The 21250-nt window shown below is 51.6% G+C and overlaps 4 protein-coding genes across 4 annotated transcripts; 1 reads left to right on the forward strand and 3 right to left on the reverse strand.

Moving 5' to 3' along the window:
• Positions 1–299: 299 nt before the first annotated feature.
• Pmar_PMAR018054 (hypothetical protein) lies at positions 300–1151 on the reverse strand. The gene is made up of 3 exons (XM_002780958.1): positions 980–1151; positions 758–923; positions 300–531 (listed from the first exon to the last, which is right to left on the reverse strand). The coding sequence occupies exons 1-3, from the start codon at positions 1105–1107 to the stop codon at positions 454–456; spliced, it is 372 nt and encodes a 123-aa protein (XP_002781004.1). The 5' UTR covers positions 1108–1151; the 3' UTR covers positions 300–453.
• A 1371-nt stretch (positions 1152–2522) lies between these two features.
• Pmar_PMAR018055 (hypothetical protein) lies at positions 2523–12456 on the reverse strand (the record flags this gene model as incomplete). Its single annotated transcript, XM_002780959.1, has 30 exons — positions 2523–2649; positions 2699–2888; positions 2937–3085; positions 3135–3224; positions 3276–3442; positions 3491–3637; positions 3685–3760; positions 3818–3924; positions 3997–4119; positions 4168–4254; positions 4310–4399; positions 4449–4529; positions 4575–4679; positions 4723–4860; positions 4914–5019; positions 5079–5152; positions 5199–5343; positions 5389–5534; positions 5584–5742; positions 5795–5950; positions 6001–6223; positions 6293–6616; positions 6663–7150; positions 7200–7504; positions 7558–9310; positions 9362–9480; positions 9524–9616; positions 9663–10289; positions 10364–11900; positions 11944–12456. 30 exons carry the CDS (start codon positions 12454–12456, stop codon positions 2562–2564), a joined length of 8406 nt encoding a protein of 2801 aa, XP_002781005.1. The 3' UTR covers positions 2523–2561.
• Positions 12457–15868: 3412 nt separating this feature from the next.
• Positions 15869–18564, forward strand: Pmar_PMAR018056 (hypothetical protein; the record flags this gene model as incomplete). Its single annotated transcript, XM_002780960.1, has 17 exons — positions 15869–16005; positions 16050–16138; positions 16195–16293; positions 16552–16616; positions 16654–16809; positions 16865–16947; positions 16988–17068; positions 17118–17176; positions 17220–17339; positions 17383–17471; positions 17511–17593; positions 17641–17798; positions 17842–17962; positions 18016–18092; positions 18140–18219; positions 18268–18383; positions 18426–18564. The coding sequence occupies 17 exons, from the start codon at positions 15869–15871 to the stop codon at positions 18562–18564; spliced, it is 1752 nt and encodes a 583-aa protein (XP_002781006.1).
• Positions 18565–19055: 491 nt separating this feature from the next.
• Pmar_PMAR018057 (nexus protein, putative) lies at positions 19056–21057 on the reverse strand. The gene is made up of 12 exons (XM_002780961.1): positions 20877–21057; positions 20715–20762; positions 20578–20665; positions 20417–20526; positions 20276–20372; positions 20131–20230; positions 19983–20076; positions 19851–19932; positions 19729–19797; positions 19610–19676; positions 19509–19565; positions 19056–19461 (listed from the first exon to the last, which is right to left on the reverse strand). The coding sequence occupies exons 1-12, from the start codon at positions 21010–21012 to the stop codon at positions 19363–19365; spliced, it is 1047 nt and encodes a 348-aa protein (XP_002781007.1). The 5' UTR covers positions 21013–21057; the 3' UTR covers positions 19056–19362.
• Between the last annotated feature and the right edge of the window lie 193 nt (positions 21058–21250).

Genomic DNA, 21250 nt, shown 5'->3' on the forward strand with positions numbered 1-21250 from the left:
ATCAGCGCAAGGAGGAACCTTGAATTGAGATGACTACTCTAACGATACTGAGTTGATATTCCAAATGACACCGGATTGTGCGAGCAGTAGATCTGTTGCGGAGTATGTGAGTGTTATCGTGATCGTTCAGTTAGCGACCGACTGTCGGCGTCAGTCGCTCACAGACGTTGGTTACTCTCCTCGCCATTACAGCACAGTTATTCCAACGAATTCATAATCCTGTACCCAGCAGAGCATCGCAACAAGGCCACAACGGCTATACCACTGAGACCAATTAACACACTCAACCCTTCCACGCAGCGAGAAGATATTGATACAGTAGTCTGCGCGACTATAACTGCTGGATGACCAAAGTCGAGGATCGTTGCTGAAGTTCGTCATTAAGGCTGATAATACAGAATCCTCACCAAGGAGGGTAAAGAGGAGGAGGAGGGGGAGGAGCACAACCGTGACCTAATATTTGACCACAGGGTTTCCAACAGTAGATGTCATGTGACCATTGACCACTGGTTGAGCTTGACTATATACCACCTGAAACGTAATGACTCCCCAAGTCGAGACACCGACTGTCGGCATCGATCAGGGTTGTACAAACATATCTCGATCCTAACTATGACGAGCCAGCCCGAAGTCGGAAACAATGCCAATAGAAGGTGAGTGACATGGGTCGATTTCGGTAGTCGTTGGGCTACTAGAGCAGTCAAGGGTATTATCAATAGTCATGTCGAAACGAAATGATGGGATTGCGATGACTTACTCCGTTAGAAGCAGTAGGATAGGCATATGCTGTAGCATAGGCGACGGGACGCGGATTAGCAGCAGCCGCCGCTTTGCGCTTGCGGTACCTCTGCCAGTAAACTACGAACGCAGCAATGGCGAGCAATACTGCTGCTATCCCCACGCTCATCCAGATCCAAAAATACCTGACCACATCTTCATCACACTATGGAGGGTGAGGACAGTTGCTTTCAAAACTCACGCAGATAGCCTCTCGCAGCGATCACCATCCCACCACCTCTCACACACGCAAAAATTGGTGTTGAATCCTTGGAAGCATACACCATGGCTACCGCACTGATTACCGGCCAAGGGATTACAGGTACTCATGAAAAATGTGAAGAGTTTTTGACGAAACTTGAGTCAAAGGAGCTGCACAGGTACATATAAGCACTCTAAGACATATGGAAAGGGCCACAATCCGAGACGTTACGAGGGCGAGGGGAACGCGACACGACAAAGAGGAAGTCGTTGTCATGCAACAACATTCAGAGAGGTAGAACTCAACCGTGGATACCGATACAGATAACAGCATGGAAATCTATACAGGGCTGAGTTACTGCTGTAGTCGGGCATCTCCAGATTGACCGGAAACTTGACCTTACTTGTCCTGGAACGAGGCCTGATTGAACTGAATCGATCGACAATCTTTGTTGCATTCATAGTGAGCTCTGTGAGGAAGCACCTCTCAGCACGGCCCTCGTCAACGGCATCCTCGATTCCCTATTGCTTGGCAAAAAAATACCAACGCTGGCGTGACGTACACACTTGCCTCACTCAGCCTCCAAGAGGGATACGCATGCACCAGATCGCCTGCACGCATGCACATTAGACGCGCCACTTAGCGAAAACTTGTCTAACTACTGTTACCACAGTCACCAGAGCCCCTGGTCCAGGGGGATCCAAGTATCTCCCAAAAGGGTTGTGATGGAGGGCTGTTGAGTGTATAAGTCTACTGGTGAGGATGAGCATTGATGCCTCCTTTCCCACAGTATAATCGGTTTCTTCGAACTCGAGACTCGCCGTCGTAGGCAGGATGGGCATCTGGCTGTGGTGATAACTCCGTACGGAATCCTTCTTTTTCCAGAGCCCACATTCCGCTCCGTTGCCTCTAGTACTGTTAAAGGAAGGGCAACCTCCTCACTAAGTATAGGAGACAGGTGATTGACTTCAGGAAAACTCGAGGCTTGTCGGCCGGAGGCCTCGAGGGAGTGGTAGCCCGCATCGGATCCATCGGAACTGGATCACAATGGAGCTCCGTACTCTGTGACGCCATCGAGGTTTCCGTTCAATGACGCGTGTCTGACCGTACCACACCACTTCTATTTCGCCCGCCCATCATCTACAGCTCGTCGAGAAATTACAACGGCTTTAATAACATCTAGGGAAATAACCTGTATCTGTGTGGAGAGGCTGGCCGTCTAACGAAGACGTCCACCCGAAACCTTCCTATCGAGGGAAGTCTAATTAGGCTTTACCATCATTGACACATGTAGGGGTGAGATCCTCTACAGCAAGGGCTTTCAAGTTGACGCCTCCTATAGTTTATTCCTTGTTACCTCTGTTCTACGTTCGCAATACCCTGCTCAACACCACCCTATCCGCCTTGGAAGAGTACCCTTGAGCCGCCAGCGAGGAACGGAAGTTGACGACACAATGCAAGGCAACACGCCAAGATAACATTTGAAACCACAGATACAAATGCTGCACGCTAAACAATCACAGCACGCATCAAAACCAACGGGTGTCTCTTGCAAGTATAGCAAATGATGATGGATGGACGGTTAAAGCTTGCTCTCATCCAAGGACACATCCTCCCACTTCAGCACTCCATCAGCCCGCAACTGTACACCATGTCGCGAGTCGCAAGTCCTGAGGTCCAAGGAAATAGCGATCAGGCCCACTGGCTGAGCTTCATTACCCGTTGCCACCAGCAAACATGCGCTTCTTTTCCTCATCAGAATCGGCGCTCCCACCAGCGAACCCAGGACCCCACAACTTCGCCCCAATCACATTGAGGACCGAGCTCGAGCCCACCACTTGCGACATGTTAGCTACAATGACCTTCTTGTATTCGTCGCTCAAGACCTTCGATAGGCCGGACGTTGGGCCTAGCTCAGAATCATCCCACCAGCCCTCCTAAAACTAAGATAACCTACCTCGATAAGGCTGGTACATATAGAAGGCTTGTTGGGGTAAGACCAGCTCTGGGCCCTTGAGGTCAAGGGTATCACCAAGTGTAAGAAGACTGAGTAAAAACTTAATGTCATCGGGGAGGAACTGACTATCTTCTATATTGAAGGAACACCTAGGAGAGGAGCGGTAACATAACATTGCGTTATTCTCAATGGACCTACCATAACTTGAGGCTGAGCTGGGAGATGGTCAAACGCTGGAGCTTGAGGACACGTCCCAATGGAGCCGGCGTGGTACAGAGATAGTGATACCTATATAGCACGATAAGAACAATCCACCCGAGTCGAGTCTTCATTCCTTACGGCACTCCAGCTCGAGCAGCAGCACTGGTGATGGTGAGTGATGACAGACCAGGACCGGAGCCCAGTGAGGCTATGAATGCCCCTGTGAGGGCAGTCAGGTCATCCAGGGCTCGCGTGTCCAGCGTCAACGACAATGGCGGGACGGTCACACACACATCGCGAAGGTTCTGAAGGACAAGAAAAAGATAGCACAGAGTTGTTAATGGGAAGCCTACCATGTCTCGTCCACGTCGGGCATTCAACCAGATTCCGCTCATCCCTAGGCCAGGCGCCGCCCGCGAATGTCTTCCAGATGACAAGATGAGGAGATTTCGTGGTACATGTTCGAGCCGGAGACCTGCTACTCGGAAGGATCGGAGTACCTGGGAACTCGTAGATGAAGCCCAACTATGCAACAGCTGGTGCCCACTAGAGTATCAGAATGATCAGAGCCACCTTCCACTCCACAGCTCGCGATGATGGAAGTCTTACTCACACCGCAGTAGCTGAAAGAGAAGTACCACGAGTAAAACATGCTGGTCTAGACCCGGACGGCAACTCACAAAAGATCCTCTCTTGCTCGCCTCAGCCTTCGAGCCTTCGATCCAGGGCCGAAGACTCTCACCCCAAATTCACCGAGCTGCAACTTGAAGGACCATGCCGTATCGACCTGACACAAGACGGAGTGGATAGCCAGTCCGAGGTCGCATCTCAGAAATCCCCGAGAGCACTCGCAACCTACCTCATCAGCACTGTCCTCCACTGCATGTTCACCAGTCTTGTCGAATGCCGCGAGATGCAAGGAGGGATTGTATGGTCGTAACCGGACCAGAACACCACCCTCACAACTAGGCGAGGGGAGTATCTGAGAAAACTCTGCAGGGCTCAAAACGACAGGGCACTCTCATTGTACCTGCAGGATAGTAGCTGGAAAGCCCTTCCTAGTTATCGGCATGCTGCTGGGGCAGTCGTCGACATCAATACGGTATAATGATGATATCTTACAAAGTCAATAAGTACTGAATCGAGGCCGTTCCACTGATGCACACACGTACATTCCTTTCGAACTCCACTCGGACAAGCAAGTAATGCTTCGTCCGGAACGGATCGCAGAAGCCGACCGATTTGGTCGAGTCCGCGGGTATCTAGAGACAGTAGCATGATGACACAATGCCAGACACGAGGAGAGCTGACATGAGTGAACGAACTCTGGGTCGGGTCGTCCTCGGGGCACACTAGAATAGACTCTAGATGGTAGCACTTGTCGTTGCATACCTTAGAGAGGAGATTTCAAAGCGATAACAACAACGACAAGCTGACCTGCAAAGACGACTTCTGATTCTCCTTATTGTCATCAGCGGCTTCATAAACAGCCACATTGACAACCCCACGGTTCACGACCACCTCCACAGTGAGGACCGCGACCTGAGACAGCATGTAGGGAAGAGTTTCCCTTGTTAATCCTCACTTCTAGTGTTAACTCGTTGCGCATGATCATCGAGTAGGCTCCCGTATGGGATGCCCTTGGGATGATAGGGCCCGTGGGCAGCCATCCAGAAGATTCACCACTCGAAGGGTCAGCATAAACCACTTGCAAAAACCGATCCTAAATCATCAGTAACAACCGTAGAAATGATGAACACATCAAAGCAAGTTTACACGTCGAAGATCAGACCAATGAACCGGTGAGTTCTCCATAGGGCCGAGCAATACTCCCTTCGCGTCCCCTTGCGACACCTTCAAGCACTTCCCAGTTCGATTAAACCTGACCATCAGGACGATCCACTTCGTTACTAGGAGCAGCAACCAGGCTCAGTAGCTTACATTATGATGCCGGGGATGGCCGTGATGACAGTAGACCGGACGAGATTGAGGGGTAGGGATTCAGGTGTCGGTATCTGAGTGGAGCATCTCCCATCCCGTACCGAAAACGGGTGCCCTCACCATAACACCGCTGCTGGGCATTAGAGAGCCTGCATCATCCTCAATCTGCTGCTTCTCGACAACATCAGCCTGTAGCACCACACTCGACCCACCAAGCTCCACTTCACAGGAGTCTCTCGAGGAAAGTGGGACGAGAACTCGACGCCTGATAGTCATCAACTGGACCAGGAGTAACTCGGCTTAACCTCACCATTGGCCTCCTTGAAGCTGCTGTGCTTGGTTGTCCACAAACCCTACTGTCAACGACAGGCCGCCCTTCTTCCTATCCTCGATGGGCGCCATATGATACAGATCTTTATCCGAGGCCAGTGACGGTGACCGCACAAGATCATTCACCTGGCAGAGTCCGATAGATATCAGCCACGAAGGCATGATTGCCACTCACAGTCGTTTGCATCGGGTATATGTCGACACCTTCCACAGAGTTGACGAACCAGTTTTTGCTGAAGAGTGTGAGTTGCTGGCAGCCATCAGGATCGCTTGTCACCACGACCGAGATGTTCACACTGAGACCAGCGCCGTTGACCACCGGCAGATCGATAGTCTGAGGCGGAGCGAAGCACTCTTTCAAACACACTATCCCTTCGTAACCTCACTTGTACGACGTTGAGATCCGCCTCATCGTCAATGAATATTGGACGACTCCAGTGAGTCCCTCGAGAAGAAGAGCCCGGCACTCTCACTTTCACATAGGATGCATCGATGTCAAATATCGGTATCGAGCCGGACCCCGACGGGCCCAAGTGGAGAACCTATGGGCCGAACACTGTTGCACTGGGCTGAGGGATCAGCCTATGCTCACATGAGGATCCCTCGCCTGACTGGCTGTATTCGCTTCCACCTCAACATACATAGGGCATTCGTTGGTGACCAGGGCTATAGGCAACAACGATATCATCCTTGAAGCAGCGCAGACAACAGAGGTTTGTTGCTGTCTTTCCGATGCTGACTCCTCCTCGCCAGATGAGGATGATGATGATGCATTATCGGAGCCATGCACCGGGGAGTATTGACAGTTTACATACCTGAATGATAACCAGCCTCACAAAAATACAGGCGAGAAATTCGTGGGCGATCGACGAATCGGGGCTTACATGAGCTCATCTGGGTTGCTGAACTTGCGGCAGGACATCTTAAGCCGCCTAGTCCTAGGGGTAGACCCCCCGATATTGAACGTACAGGGTAGAGGCTCGCTGCGCTCCCAGTTACCGTCATCAGGCTGGATAGAAAAACCCCCTCCAGCGTGAAAGATAGAGCTAGGAACGCCGATGAAAGCCCTTGGCTCCAGCAGGAAGTAGCCTTCTTGATCACAGACAACGTCCCCAAGTGATGTCGTCAGGGAGCTTGGTGTAACCACCACCGCCTCGCCAGTGTCCGAGACGTGAGCCTGCATATAGACTCGCAACGGAATTCGGGTCCTAACATACCAAGAGCTCGATAACTCCTCAGCGATGGTGTACTTACATGTTGGCGATGCGCACAGGTCCGCTGAATACCAGAAGCTTTCGTATCGGCGACAGGGCAACCACCTCGGCCTGCCAGTTACCATTGTTGGCCACCGAGAGCTCGGTCTCGTGGAGGAGCTGGGCAGTGCCAGGGGAGTCACCCCCGACCAGAACCTCATCCATAGTAGCACCACTGAATAAATGGTCAATGCCTATGTGTTTAGGGCCGGGCTGGATGGTCTCCTTGACACCAGTGTCACCACTCAGGACCAGGGCGCCGTCAGTGAGATTCACCACCAACAATGCGTCGTTGTTGTCCTCATCAACAGGATGGCTCCTGCTGGCCGTGAAGTCCTGCTTTGACGAGAACTGTGGGAGGAGCTCATTGAGTACTCCCAAGCATAATGGCGAGACTATAAGGTCCGAACTTGAAGCCTCGGGGGAGGCTCGCATGTCGACCCGAACTATACGACCCTCTGGGTCTTCCTGATCACTCATCCGCTGTATCTGACAACAAGGCAGCGTTGGCGTAGAGGTAGGAGCTGGCAAGACTGACCTCCACATTGGTGGTGAGGGGTAGTAATAATGGTTCCCATTCCCCCATTTTGTAGTTGATGACGCTTGCCCGAGTAGTGACGTCAGCGGCCAAGATCTTGAAGACCGGCGGCTGGCGGGCACTGCCTGCAGTGAGTCTGGCGCCTTGCTGGTAGTAAATGGACAGCAGCTTAGTGCCGACTCTAATCCTTAAAGCCGGTCTCGATAGACCACTAGTAGAACAATACACGAGCTCGACAAGGACGTGTGCCCCAGGAGCGAAGAACACCGCCACCGAGGCTTCCAGCACTCGCCTAGAACTCGGACCTGAGCATGGGAGTGACGACCACTGAGCTACATTCAGGATAGATGATTCTCACGTGAAGACGACTTGATCCCTTTTCGAAGGTCCCGGAGTATCTTCCTTATACTCATAACATCAGGACCGGCAAGGCTCAGCGCCAGAGAGTTCTCAAACCGTACAGTATCCAACAACACGCTCAACTTCTCGCCAGGGATGCTCACGATCTTCCCTTCTATTGTCACCAACGTGCCTTCGCGATTCTTCAACAACCGCCTCGGCCCAGTAGCTCCATTACTAGAGGCAGCAGAGGTCAATGAGCGTATCTTCACCGCACTCGCAAGATTCACGATAGTTGGGAAAACTTCGTTGTCATCAGTCTGGTCCGATCCCTCAACCATCTCCTGCTTCGATACCCTAGCATCAACATCGAGCCCCACTCGAACAGACGACCCGTCACAGCCGAACAGAGTGATGCTGATGTTGCCAAGCTGTAGATCTGCATCCGGTAAGTAGCCTAGTAGCCGCGAACTGACATACCGCCTTGTCTCCGTCACATTGGACAGTGAACACGCCTTGGACACAGTACGCAGTCCCTCCTCTACGGCCGACGACAGGGAGATATCGATGCTCTGTTGGCCTACGACACGCACTGTAGGGGAGTCCGTCAGAGCCAGGGAGAAGTTGAGCCCAGCATCGCCCTCCGTATTGGACGTGACCTTAATAAAGGTATAGCTAGCCACTCTCGCAGTCGCCTCTCCGACGTGAACCTCCGCCATCATGTCCCGACGGCTGGCTGTAAGGGCCATAGACTTGAACGACACTTCAAGAGGATGAGCTCCTTCATGCGTAACAAGGCAGAGGGATACCTTCCCAAGGCCAGCCCTAACTTGAACATCTGCGCGCTTCCTCTTGGTAGCAAGCTTATGAATACCAGCCAAGACCCTCTTCTCCTCATCTACATCAGGAACCGCCAAATCAGAGCCAGCGAATGCAGCTCTAACAGTCTTCCCGATCTGCCGCAGGACCCTCAAGGCTTCGGGTGTGATGGTCACCGAGATCTCATCTTGTACAGTAGCCTCAACCGCTATCAGCTTGGAGAAGTCTGCCTCTTCCTCTACTACTTCCCAAGACAGGGGCAACGAAACAGACAATGCCGCCGAGCCGGACGGTAGTATAACCTCCTCCGTCAAAGCTGGCTCAACGTCCGTCTCCTGTTCGCTACTCAGAAGGAGATCGTCTTGAGACCCCTGACCATTGCTACTCACAGGAGATCTCGGTGGTGGGAGGCAGAAGGCTGAGGCGTGCACGTTGTTAACAGAGGCATCAATGCGTACCGTGGAGGCATCTTCCATTTTGGAGTCTAGCGTGACCACTCCCAGGTTCACCAACACGTGGTCTCCGCCCTCGAAAGATTCCTCAGAGCTCTGCTCCTGCGCATCCAGATCCATGAGGTCCACAACAACATCAGTCGGACCAACATCATGAGCCTCCTCCTTCTCCACTACAGCAAGCTCTAGCACCGGGGCTGCCGCTCGTAGAGCTATCAGACAAGGCAGCCTTGCCACGCTCGTCGACTCTGCTATAGCGGCGCCAAGATCATCAATACGGTTGATGAAGTGCTCTATAGGAGGGGCGGCGGCCTTCTCAGGCGTAGTAGCCTCCTTATAGGCTCTACCCAACGATTCGATGCTCTTCAGGTCTACCAACAGGGGCCTTATACGCAGCTGCTGAGTCTGGGCAATGACGGCTGACTGGTACGGCCATGGTGATGGATAGAGTCCCCATAGTATTGACACAAAGGGAGCCATCCCCTCTGCTGCTGATGGAACCTAAGGCAGGGGAAAAATTCACGATGGCGATTCCTGGGTTCAACAACGTACTGACTGTGTACACGGAGAGATGATCTCCTTCCCGGCGACTTCCAAGGAGATCGATCGCACAGTGAGCTCCCCCGAGACAGCCAACTTATCCTTAACACATCGTGACACCTTAATAGAATCTAAGAAGACACACTGAGATCGTTGCTTCACAGAAGCACCAACTTTTCAGATCTGCTATTCGGCCCACTACAATGGCCTTCCTCCTATCCTTCGTGTCCTCACTATCGAATAATGACAGGCAGGAGCCTTTGCTGTCTGAATGCAATTATCGCTAAACCATACCACTCCTTTTCCAACTTACCAACACTGATCTCCACCACGGTCCTTTCCCCGTCCATCCTCGGCAGTTCCAACTTTCCCCCATGTCTCCTCGCGAAGTCCAACAGCCCCAGCTTGACCCTCTCCAGCTCCACTTCAGGAACCTCCATTCGCTCCTGTTCTCCTCCTTCCTCAGAGAATAATGCATCCGAGGCCTCCATCATAGTTTTCGTAGCCTCCCTAGCGTCCTCAGGGTCCACAACCTCTACCTCGGCTGAGAGCTCTCGAGACATCTTCGCAATGCTTTTCAGGAACCCAGGAGTGATATCGGACAACAGATAGCCACTGTGAACATCCAGACTGCCTCCCTTATACGTCAAGCCGACTGCTGCTTCTGATGAGCTCTCCCCTTGCAGTGTTATACACCCACCACACGTGTCCTCGACGTCCTCAGTATGGACTTCAAAACTCGAGCAAGCTCCCTTCCATTCCGAATCAGCCAACGCCAAGGAGACCTTCTTCACTTCTACCACCAAGCCGTCAGGGCACTGCCCATCAGCGCACACTTCCAAGCGCGCAGCATCTAGGACCAGGCTCAAGCCGAAATCAGGCAAAGCCATAGGAGAGGGCGCCTGTAGCTGCCGAGCCTTCTGCACTGCCTCTCTAATACCTAAACGAAAACTCCATAGGAATCGCAGCCGATAATCGTGATCTAAAGCATACGAAAGTCAACCTCAGGAGTACCTTTTCTCATATCCTTCAGCGACCCCACTATCTCCTTCACAAGATCCCTCACAGTAGCCAGCGTACCATTAACGAATCGTAGGCATGCAGGAGTCAGCCGTACACACAGTGTTGAGGCCACGCTAACTTCCACGTGGAGGGGCGCTCGCTTTAGCACTACATGGACCTCGCTCGGGTCGAGGAATTGAGTGCACCCAAAGGCCCCTGCGATGACGACAGAGTTGTCACTCATACTCAGACGGTACTCTTCCCCATCCTTGCTGGTGACCTGAACTCTACCAAGGATACATGTGAGCTCGTCTGCCATTTCTGCTGGCTTTATGTGGACTATCGGAGCCATCATGTCGACCTTAAGGTGGACCAATTTCGTCGCGACATGCTGAGATGCAGACTGCAAGAGGTCAGTGAGATCCGTCATGTCAAGCTGAGATGCCCTCTCCTGGATTTCCGTTATGGCGGAGATCTTAGCCTCTTTATATTCAGTGGCGAACTGTGCTCCTGATGCAGCGAACTTCTTCAAAGTAGTCGGCTCTATCCAAGCAACAAGGGCATCAGAGGTGATGGACACAGTAGCTTCATATGGGTCGAGGATGCCCCTACCACGAGGCTTAGACCGAGTAAAGCTTATCTCCACTGAGGGTCCATCAGGCCTCGAGTCGAAGCTCAACAGGTGCTTGCCATAAGCCTCCACTTGTACGTCATCAACACCGCCGTCCACAGCGAGCTCTTGCGGGGAGGACAAATTGGGCACTACTACGTTGAAGAAAAGTCGGCCCAAGCCAAATGTCAATGCAGAAGGGGTATCATCATCTCGCTGGTGCTGGAGGCAATCCACAGTTACATTGGTGAGTTCGAAGGTCCAAGTGACGCTGCGCTGCATTTTCTTTCCACTACTGCCAGCCCCCTTAGCGGCGTTTCCAACCACCTTATCCACTTCCTCCTTTCCTGCCCACGAGGCGAACCATGAGGTCACCTGTGCCTTCTCCTTCTCAGCATCCTCCTTCAACCTAAGTCCTCTCTCATAGCGCCATCTAGCTAGGTCCATAGCCGGCACCAAGGCCTCTATATTATCGATACGCGCCGACTCTTTCGAAGCTTTCACCAACAGAGCCTGATACTCGGCCTTAAGGACGTCCTTATCGCTCTCCTTAATATCTGATGAGAGAGCCTGCCTGACCAGCTTCCCTTCGGCATGCAAAGTCCTGTTGGCTTTGAGCAGTATATTAGCTCTTTCTCTATCGATAGTGACCCGGCCTCCATTCACAGTAAGGGACCAATGCATAGCCCGATTTTGCTGAGTACTACTGATGAGCAATGTAGCGTCCAAAGGCTCTGCTTGTAGAGGCATTCTAGGCGACTCCCCCACGTCAATGCTGAGGCCGCTGAGTTCACAGCGCTTATACCACTCCCCTGTTACAGCCGCTTCCTCACCGACCTTCCACTCCTTGTTACAGGACAACACGGAGGCCCCACCGAGAGATATGGTTATCACTGAGTCGCTCACTCGAAATGATATACAAATGTCTTTAATTGAAATCTGAGAAAGACGTTGACCACAAGCCACCTTTACATGCCCTTACCTGTATGCTGTTTATCATAGCTGTCAATAACGTCCCTGTAAAACTGCCGACCTCTTCTGAGTCCAACTGTCGCTTTAGCTCCATTGCTCGAACAAGATTCTCTATGAGTTCCCTTTTGTCCCGCAGCAGCGTCGCCCTCAATGCCTCCAGACTACCACCAGCTTTCTCCAACCTCTCAGCAAAGCCCAAAGAGCTGAGCTCTATTCTGACCTTCTCCACTTCCACAGTTGTGCTTGCCGATAGAAGCGTGCTCCAAGGGATTTTGATACGAATCCGTCCCACACTGCCCTCCGTTAGGTTAGCCGCTCGCATGTATTTACTCAGAGCCGCTGTATTCAGTTTAGCATTCATAATAGTCATCTCACCATTCCACAGATCATGCTCGATCCTAGCCTGTCCATCCTGTAGACCATCAACGTACCGAGAGAGCCACCCTATTATGAAGTTCTGCAGAGACGATCGACGACCGGGCGCCGCCGTCGCTGCCGCCTTCCCGCTACTATTGATAGACATCGATAAAAAATGAAGCAATCAACTCGAGAGATCATCAGCACCCACTCTATTATACCAACAGCGCCTAACCCTCCAGTCGTCCGACTTCCCCTACCATAAACGGCACGGTTCTTCTTCCCAGAGCTGCCATGAACATCCTGGCCCAGGAGGCACCTCACGCGCCGAATCGTCTATAGCTTTCCCTCCCTTAAAGTTCCCATTGGCACTCAATGGCCCAAGCCACGTTCAATTCTAGCCAGTCGGCTCTCGGCGACCTTCCAGTGAGTACTACATAACGCAAGAAGGTGATACAGAGCAACAACAGTATACGGTATATGAACTACCACACTCAGCATCGTGAGCAAGCGGCCTCCGCATACGTCTTGTCCGAGTGAATGACACAACCCTAGGCAGTCAGGCATAAAGCTCTTCTACGAGCTCATATTCTTCCAAGCCGGTGACACTACACCTTCATCCCCTTCCCCCGCGAATACTACACACGGTCGGTTGAACTCCTCTTCGCACTCGACACTGCAGTTCCGATTCGGGTTAGACCCATATGGATGTCTAGGTGACTCATCAAAGGTCGGTGATGATTACAGTCGCAGTGGGGCATTACAAACGTGTCCACTAACGTCACTCGCCGAGTGTACGATCCTACAGCTGCTGGTAGAGAACGGTTATTGGGCTCTCCAGATGCAATCTGGGTCCATGGCTTTCCTTGGCTATGGAACCATTCATAATATGCTCACCAATCTACGAAGTTGGGGGCTGACAGTGCTGTGGGAAGGGATACATACTGTGCATCTGTCTCTCCTAACTACCAACCCCCTCTTTCCTATACGGAGTCCACTGGAGGCTCAATACACTGTCCTCGAGGTGCTTAACGACGATTCCTTTGAAGACCATCCCACCCATAGTAAACAGTAAGTTGCTAACGGACATGCTCAGATTAGAATTGCAACGGCAATAAGGTGATAGCGTCTTAGGGGCCACTCAACTCGGTACGTATTCTTAAGTAAAGGGAGCACTACTCGCACATGAAGCATGCGGGACAAGACAAGAACCGTCAAGAGCTCTCAGCTACTCTCTTAATACGTGGCATGAAGCAACAAGGCAGCTGAAAGATGACCCTCGATAATGGAACTAAGTCAACCATAACTACCACCGATCCGCACTGCCAGAATCCCCACACGGGGCTACTCCCATCCCCAAAGCCAAGTTCATGGGCATCACTCTCCTGCCTATCCAGCTCCGAGTATTCACTCATGCCGCCAGCAGTGTCACTATCAGTGTCCTCGACGCTGAACTGGAAGGAAGGCTCTACGAATGAAGTCCTACCTAGAGTAGTACATCCTCCGATGAGCAGGAGAGGGACAGTCGCTTAGGCGAGTCCTTATCACAATCGACTGCCTCGGTCCTGCTCGAAGACATAGGAGCCTCTGCCTCTACAAAACTCCCGGTATAATAACAAAGTAGTGCGAGCAGTAAGCATAGCGCCGATGTACGTACTCTTCATGGACCGTCGAGCTAGCTTGTCCTTCTCCTCTTCAAACCGCTGGGCCTCCCTCTGGCATACAACCTGTGCCTCAATACGCGGTGGGTCGTAGTCGTAGACTGCATCAGCAGTGACCTGAATAATAGCGGTGTGGGGAGGACCAATACTGCATCCATCATCAACTCACCGCCCTAGGGTGGTTCTCGTACACGGTGCCTTCCTCTGTCTCGAAAGACGAAAGCACGATGATTATTAGGAGGGAAATTAACCTTCAAAGAGACTCAGGACCAATCTACTAAGCAATGACCACGAGAACGACTAAGGGGTCGTTCGATAAACCGATTTCGGAATCAAAATCGATTCCGGTATCGCTTATTACGCGCATAATATGATGCTAGAATCGATGCTGAATTCCACAATTGATTCAATAAACAAGGGGTAAGTGCACGATGCGGTTGAGGAAGTCTAAAGTCAGACAAGATTACAAGGAGCTCAGTATTAGTGGTGTCTAATTCTCGTGGGACTTTTCGGATGCCGCTGAAACTTCTCAGAACTTATCCCTTAGAGTTGAGCCCATTCACCCTTGACCCTCTAGTGTACTGTGTCTGCTTATGTCGTATAAGCCTCGATGCAGTAGATTAGGTAGTCTCCTTAGTGCCTCTAATCCCAACCTCTCAGAGATTCGGTAGGATCCTTAGTCTGACCACACAGTAAGGGTCTACGGTGTAGGTCGTTGTATACCAGGGAGCAGCAAGGGCTGCAGCAGCAGAAGGCAGCTACGGCCGAATTTAGCAAGATCATCAAACGTCACTGCACGGTCTCTGATCGCAATCAGAAGGTTATGATAGTAGGCTGCAATCGACCCTTGAGCTGGTCTATCCCTCTGCTACTGAGTAGGTAGCTGTGAACATGAGCACTCAACCGGGAAGTGTAGACTATCGTGAAACCCCAGTGGACCCGACACAGGTAGCAGAGCCGACACGTTTCGTCTAACACTTATGGTGATTGTGCGGCATTGATCATAGTTTACTGGCTCACTCAATTCACGGTGCTTATGAACTACCTTGACCAGTGTGCCTTCACTAGGTCCCTCAGTATCATCATGAGATATCGAAGATCAACAAAGTCCAAGCTGAGCTAGAGGGAGTACGCCATAGAATAGCTCAGTGGGTCTACACTGGGAGTCGCATGTTACGAAACAGTGATTATTATCAGATTAACAGCGGAGGAAAAGAGTCGAATAGAACCTCTTAGAAGGCAGGGCCAAACCCTGATGAAGTGACACCAACCATGTTTATGCATCTTAGACGCTCCCTTAGTGTATCTAGCCTTGCCGGTAGTAGCATCACCTCTCTGGACACGTGGTTCGACTGTTATGGACGGTACGCCTTGCCTTGTCAATGACGCCCTCACCGTCGCAGATGCACTCAGGCCCAAACGCAAGTCAAGTGTTCATGAGAAGTACCTCAGTTACATACCGTCAAAGGCTAATACGATAGTTAGAGGTGAGCCCTACTGCTCCTCAGTTGAAACCTCACCATCAAGGCAGGTGCCAAGACTCGGAACGGTAGTCTAGTATTTGATACCACTCGGAGCTCAGCAATACCCCTTCGCAAGGGCGTCTTAATAGCATGAGGACTTTGGTCCGCTTTTGCCATCATTACTATGGTGTACATCAACCGTGTCGAGTTATACTACTGCTCACGGTCAATCACAAAGAAGGGCCAGCTTCCTGAGCTGAGTCAGAGGCAACCGCCTTCTGGTTACAGTAGACTAGGTCTATGTCATGAGGAGGGATTGCTATGATTATATTGCGGCAGTGCTATCATAGCACTACTATAATCATAGCACCGCTATGCATGAAATTGTACCGAAATCTATCTAGGTTGAGTCGGTAAGTCATTTTCTCGTTACCATACTGCCTAGTAGCCACCAATGACTGGCGGTCCCCCCTCGCGTTCGGCACCGTTAGCCATGAACGATAGGAAATCGAGTGGGCGTAGCTCACGCTCATTATCTATCACGAGTGTACGAAGAGGAGGCTTGGCTATTCAGAATCCCAGCCTCAAGCGGTACTTCGATTCAGGACAATACTTAGCTGATCGTAACTGGTCAGATTGGCATTGGCGGGGGCTCTGACGAGGCGGGCCAACTCACCTTTCTCCCATTCTAGATCGTATACTGCACGGCCCTCACAGACTGCACGTAAGCTGAGGGCGCCAGTCTTAGTAGCATCACATGATGGAATACTGAGCTCGCAGGGACGTGCCTGTCCCCTCGCCGTTTGTCCGATGCTGCTGAACTGGAGATGCGGTCCCGTATCGAGAGTCTCGAGGAGGAGCTGGCTACAATACGAGGGAGTCAGTATTGACATTTGAAAAATGAGATGGTCTCCCGCAGGCACACCAGCCTCGCGAGTGAGGGCATCAGCGAGGTACGTCCAAGAGGAGGGAGCCATGTAACAGTGTGAGAACTCATCGTCCTTCAGTTCACCCGTAAATGCATACACCAGTCCGCGCACATCAATGTGGTCGGGCGAGGAAGCCACATCGTTGAGAAAAGTACGGCAGGAGAGCCGCTGAAGTGACACTGTCTATCACAGCAACTGGAGGAGTCAGAGGCCCGTCGGCAAGAGCTCCATGCTGAGATCATGGAGATCGCCAAGTCTTCTTTCGGGCAGCAGGTGAGCTACCGTGCTGGCCTCATTCAGCCCACATTAGGGAGAGACGCGGGCGGCACTTCAAAGGCGTGTGACTGAGCTCGAAGGGGAGCTGATGAGAATTAAGGAGGACCTGGCCTCCGAGAAGCAACGGGCTGATGGAATGGCAGCAGAGCTACAGCAGAAGCGCCGGGGAGCGGAAGAGTTAGAACAACGTGTGGGGTGGTTGAACACAGCGCACGTTGGTGATTCCCCTGCAGTGCTTATTATAGGTCTTGACCTTGACAGAGGAGAACTATAGGATGCGGGCAGAGGCTGACAGATACAATGGCCAAGCTATCGCACTAGAATCACGGTGAGTCTAGGGACGAGTATTGTTGGAAGTACTACAGCAGGCTGAGTTTCCTCACGCCGAGCCTCACTGAGGAGGATAGAGATAGGCTTGGGCAGGTCATAGCAGAGATTATCAACAACAGGTAGGCTGCTATCAGAGGGAGACATCTCATTGAGACGCTCCTTGTCAAGGCCTGCTGCCTTCGTGACTCTTGGCAGTGTTGGTGACACTAACGCGGAAGAGGGGGAAGGTGAGCAGCATTGTGTTACGGGAGTGTTGGTCACGGGCCGCAGGGTCTCCAGGGAAGCTCACCGTGAATACCCTATCTCGTATGGTGGACACGCTACGGCAGGAGAAATCAGATCTTGTCGATGAAATACAGAGCCTCCGGAAGATGCTGCAAATAGAGGCTGGTTATGTCGCCTAGGATATACCCCTAGAGAGTGGCGGGTGTAGGTATCTCGGCGGATCTACGTAAGCTGATGGAGGCAAGAGCACTAGAGTCGAGGGAGAGGACGGGGGACCTTATCAAGGTGAGCAATGCGGTAAGGCTAAAGTGCTCTTCGATAAGGCCTCACTGACAGGAGCGCGACAAATGGCAGCGGCTGGCCAGCAGTAGGGACCTCCAAGTGAAGCAGTTGCAGAAGAGGCTTGCGGAGTCTCGGAAGTGTTGTCGACCAAAGCGGCGCCTGTGCTGACCTGTGTGCTGATCAGGAGCCACATCCCAGCATCTATCAGTGAAGGCCGTCGCACTGCTGTTAGTAGCGATGGTGGTTTCTCCGACCTCAGCGAGATACCAGACCTCAGTCTAAACAGTCTCGACGTTATCCTCAGTAAGGGTACACTGGACGGAGCGATCATCCACAGTTTGGGTAAGGACACTGCTAACCTGACCTTGGTAGTGTATTACTACAGGGTTCCCAGTTGGACAAGACACCACCACCACCCCGACCGAGACGCTGATGTCCGTTATCCTCGTTAGCTTCTATGACTTCGACCTTTGCGTGTCGGATGCAGCTGCTGGACTAAACCCTAAGTGAGTAGTACAGCAGTCGCGAGGCCAAGCAGAGTGATGATGATGCTGCTCAGCTACCGCACCACACTGTCCTTCCCTGGCCTTGACATGATTGATGATAGCAATCTATGGGGCGCTCTTGAGACAGAAGGTAGCCGCAGTGGTGCTCCGACAACGAGGGGCTGATTTCCCCTATAGGCTTGAGGTTGGAGTTAGAAGCCTTCCAAGTTGGAGCTACCGCAGCAGGAGCCGGCGGGGCCGTCATTGGCACATCCCATGTAGTGGGACGGAAGACAGGATCGTCCATTGATTCTCATGGACATCAGATAAGCCTGGGAGAGCTCTTGCAGCGGCAAGCGGATACCAACCCAACGATCTCTGGGGAAGCTGTATTCACAGTCACCGGCTCCACCGACATGCCCGAGACCCTTGGATTTGTCAGGTGCTCTATAGCAGCATCTGACTATGGCCAGGACTATGCCAGGTACAAGATACGTTTCCGACACCCCATCGTGGACCACTATGAGCAGTGGAAGCAACGCAAGATGCTCGAACGGGACCTTGGTAGGCGAGGTTCCCGCTGCTATCTCTCCATTGCACATCAGCAGATGCTGGTACCGTAGCAAGTCCAGATATGTTGCCATCGACGACTGCTGAGAGGCCTGGGCGTATCGAGAAGCCACAGGCAACGGTGCCGGACGCGGTCAATAACTCTCGACCGAGTATTCTTACATCAGCGTTGCCACCCCTCTCTTCGATAGTACCGACTTAGTTGTGTACCATGCTGGTGTTAATCCTCATTTCCTAAGGAAGACTGTTTGTGTTACTGTACTTTATCGAGGCTACAGAACTATCGGGCGCCCCTAAATGACACCAATGAGGTACCTTCGCTCCGAACTCTTCACAAAGTTTTGTTTCCACCATTAACTGAGCACTAGACCCGAACACATCCATCATCAACACTTGTCCACTGTTCAATAATGGTTTGTGCTACAGCGTCCAGTGGTTAATACGTGAACAACTGCTCCTCACAGTTATGCTCTGTTTCGGCTGTGCCCGGCCAAAAACCCGAATAGAGTCATACACTGACTATCAACGCGAAACCCTAGATGTTCGCAGCACAAAGCAACAATCTCGACAATATTTATCATCGCTGCTTCCGGTGATCGCACTAGCCGCAAGGATAATGACAAGTGTGCGGCGTAAAGGTGAGGCCACTGCCGCCCCCTCGGGCGACCATCACCACAATGCAAATCATTGCAACAGAAAGTACAGAAGAGAGTCCAGTAGCAGTAGTAATTACAAGAGCAATGCAGCAGAAATCAAATGGTGGTGATAACCCTGTGGCACTGACTTGTACTGCGGAAAATTGGAATTCAGGTTAACATACTTCAGCCCTCAAATTCTACATTGCATTCTTTTTACTGCTGCTGTTGAGTATCATTATCACCGGACTTGGCAGTGGCATCAGCTGGCGCCGAGGCTTCCTTAGGGGCCTCGGCGGTAGTGCTTCCAGCGGCCTGAAAGAACACCATCATTCAAGATCCATCGAGGAGGGCAAACGTACATGAGGGGGGCCTAGCCATCGTACCCTGTGACCATCTTCCCACTCACCCTCTCGGACCTACATACGCCTATAACTCATATCCTGGCGTCACGATACATTACCTCTCCCTTGGCTGTTCGATAAATGCCACGTCCATTCTGCTTGCCAGCCTTCCAGCCACCTTCGTATCTTCAAGAAGAGCGATAGACCCATGAAGGAGAGGGAGTGCCAGTAGACCTACCGGCGACCATCCGGCCACGTGAACACGCCTTGACCGTCCTTCTGGTCATTCACATACTGGCCTTCGTATCTGATGATGATCATGAGGCGAAAGCCCTGCAAGAGCCGAATAGAAAAGATTACTTCCGTCCATCAACCCAAATGAATGTTCCCTTGCCGTGCATTCGGTTATCCTTCCATTCACCTTCATACTTACGGCCATCACCTGAGAATCGTCATCGGTATGTCCCAATGGGAGGAAGCCAGGAATAGTACCCCAACTATAGGTTCCATAACCTTCTATGTCGTTGTTAACGAATGTGCCCTCGTAAACGGAGTTATCTGTCCATGAGAAGCGACCGTGTCCATCCTAAAAAATGAGGAGTGAATAATATGAAGCTTCACGGCGAGCTACTTAGCCTACCTTTTTGCCATTCTTATACTCCCCTTCATACTTGGCTCCATCAGGCCAATCTTCACGACCAAAGCCATCCTGCTTATCATCCTTCCACTGTCCTGTATACCTACACCACCGCATTTTGTACAGCTGACAAGCAGTCTATCCCTACTTGCTGCCATCGGCATGATAGTAAGTACCCTGACCATCAGCCCTGTCATCCTTCCACTCACCATCGTAGATATCACCATCAGCATGAGTGAACTTACCTACCCCAACACGATGATGATAAGCCAAAGACTGTGATACCTACCCTTCCCACAAGCCTTATCGCTCTTCCATTCTCCATCATACTTAGCACCATCAGGCCACACTTGAACTCCGTACCCATCCCGGGAATTGCCCGACCACTCACCAGTATATCTACGAAAGAGGCAGTTATCGTGGAGAACGTCAAATACGAACGACTGCTACATGGCGCCATTCTCGCACTTGAAAGGTGCCCTTTTCTCACGACCAGCACCTTCTGCGGTAGTACCCGCTACTTCACCACTGGCGGCACCTTTAAACAACAAAAAAAAACTCACCAATCACCACAGCAAGAGGCCTACTTTTATCAACACCAGTTGCTGTAGAGCCGCCTTGTCGCTGATCAGCACCTGAAGCAGCACCAACAGCAGCCGTGCCTGCTTGGGCTCCTCCTTGGGAGTCATTAGTGTTGGCGGCCGGCGGCCGTGGGCTACTACTGCTAGTAGCTGCGTTGTTAGAATTACCAGCTGCTTCTGCTGCTGAGGCACCTTGTTCAGTTGCACCACTGGCTCCCTTAGGCTGCCTTGTCGGCGCTGCTGCTGCGTTGGTGGGCTCCTGAGGTGTCTCGTGTTTACTACCAAAGCAAGCACAATTTCCCATTGATAAAAAGCTTTGAAATTAATGTAACGGAGGAGTACCTCTACTGAAAGAATTAGACATATCACACAAAGCATTCTCATTGATGCTGATCTTTTATAACACATACGCCCTAGATCCTTGCGAGAATTCAAAACAACCAACAATTATAAGGTGAAGAGAACAAGAGTAGTCCCACCAGGTTAGACTACCACTGCCAATCGTCATAAAACATTTCAGACAAATCACACAATTTGGGATG

The sequence above is a fragment of the Perkinsus marinus genome (genome assembly GCF_000006405.1).
Source record: "Perkinsus marinus ATCC 50983 genomic scaffold scf_1104296943930, whole genome shotgun sequence".
Lineage (NCBI taxonomy): Eukaryota > Perkinsozoa > Perkinsida > Perkinsidae > Perkinsus > Perkinsus marinus.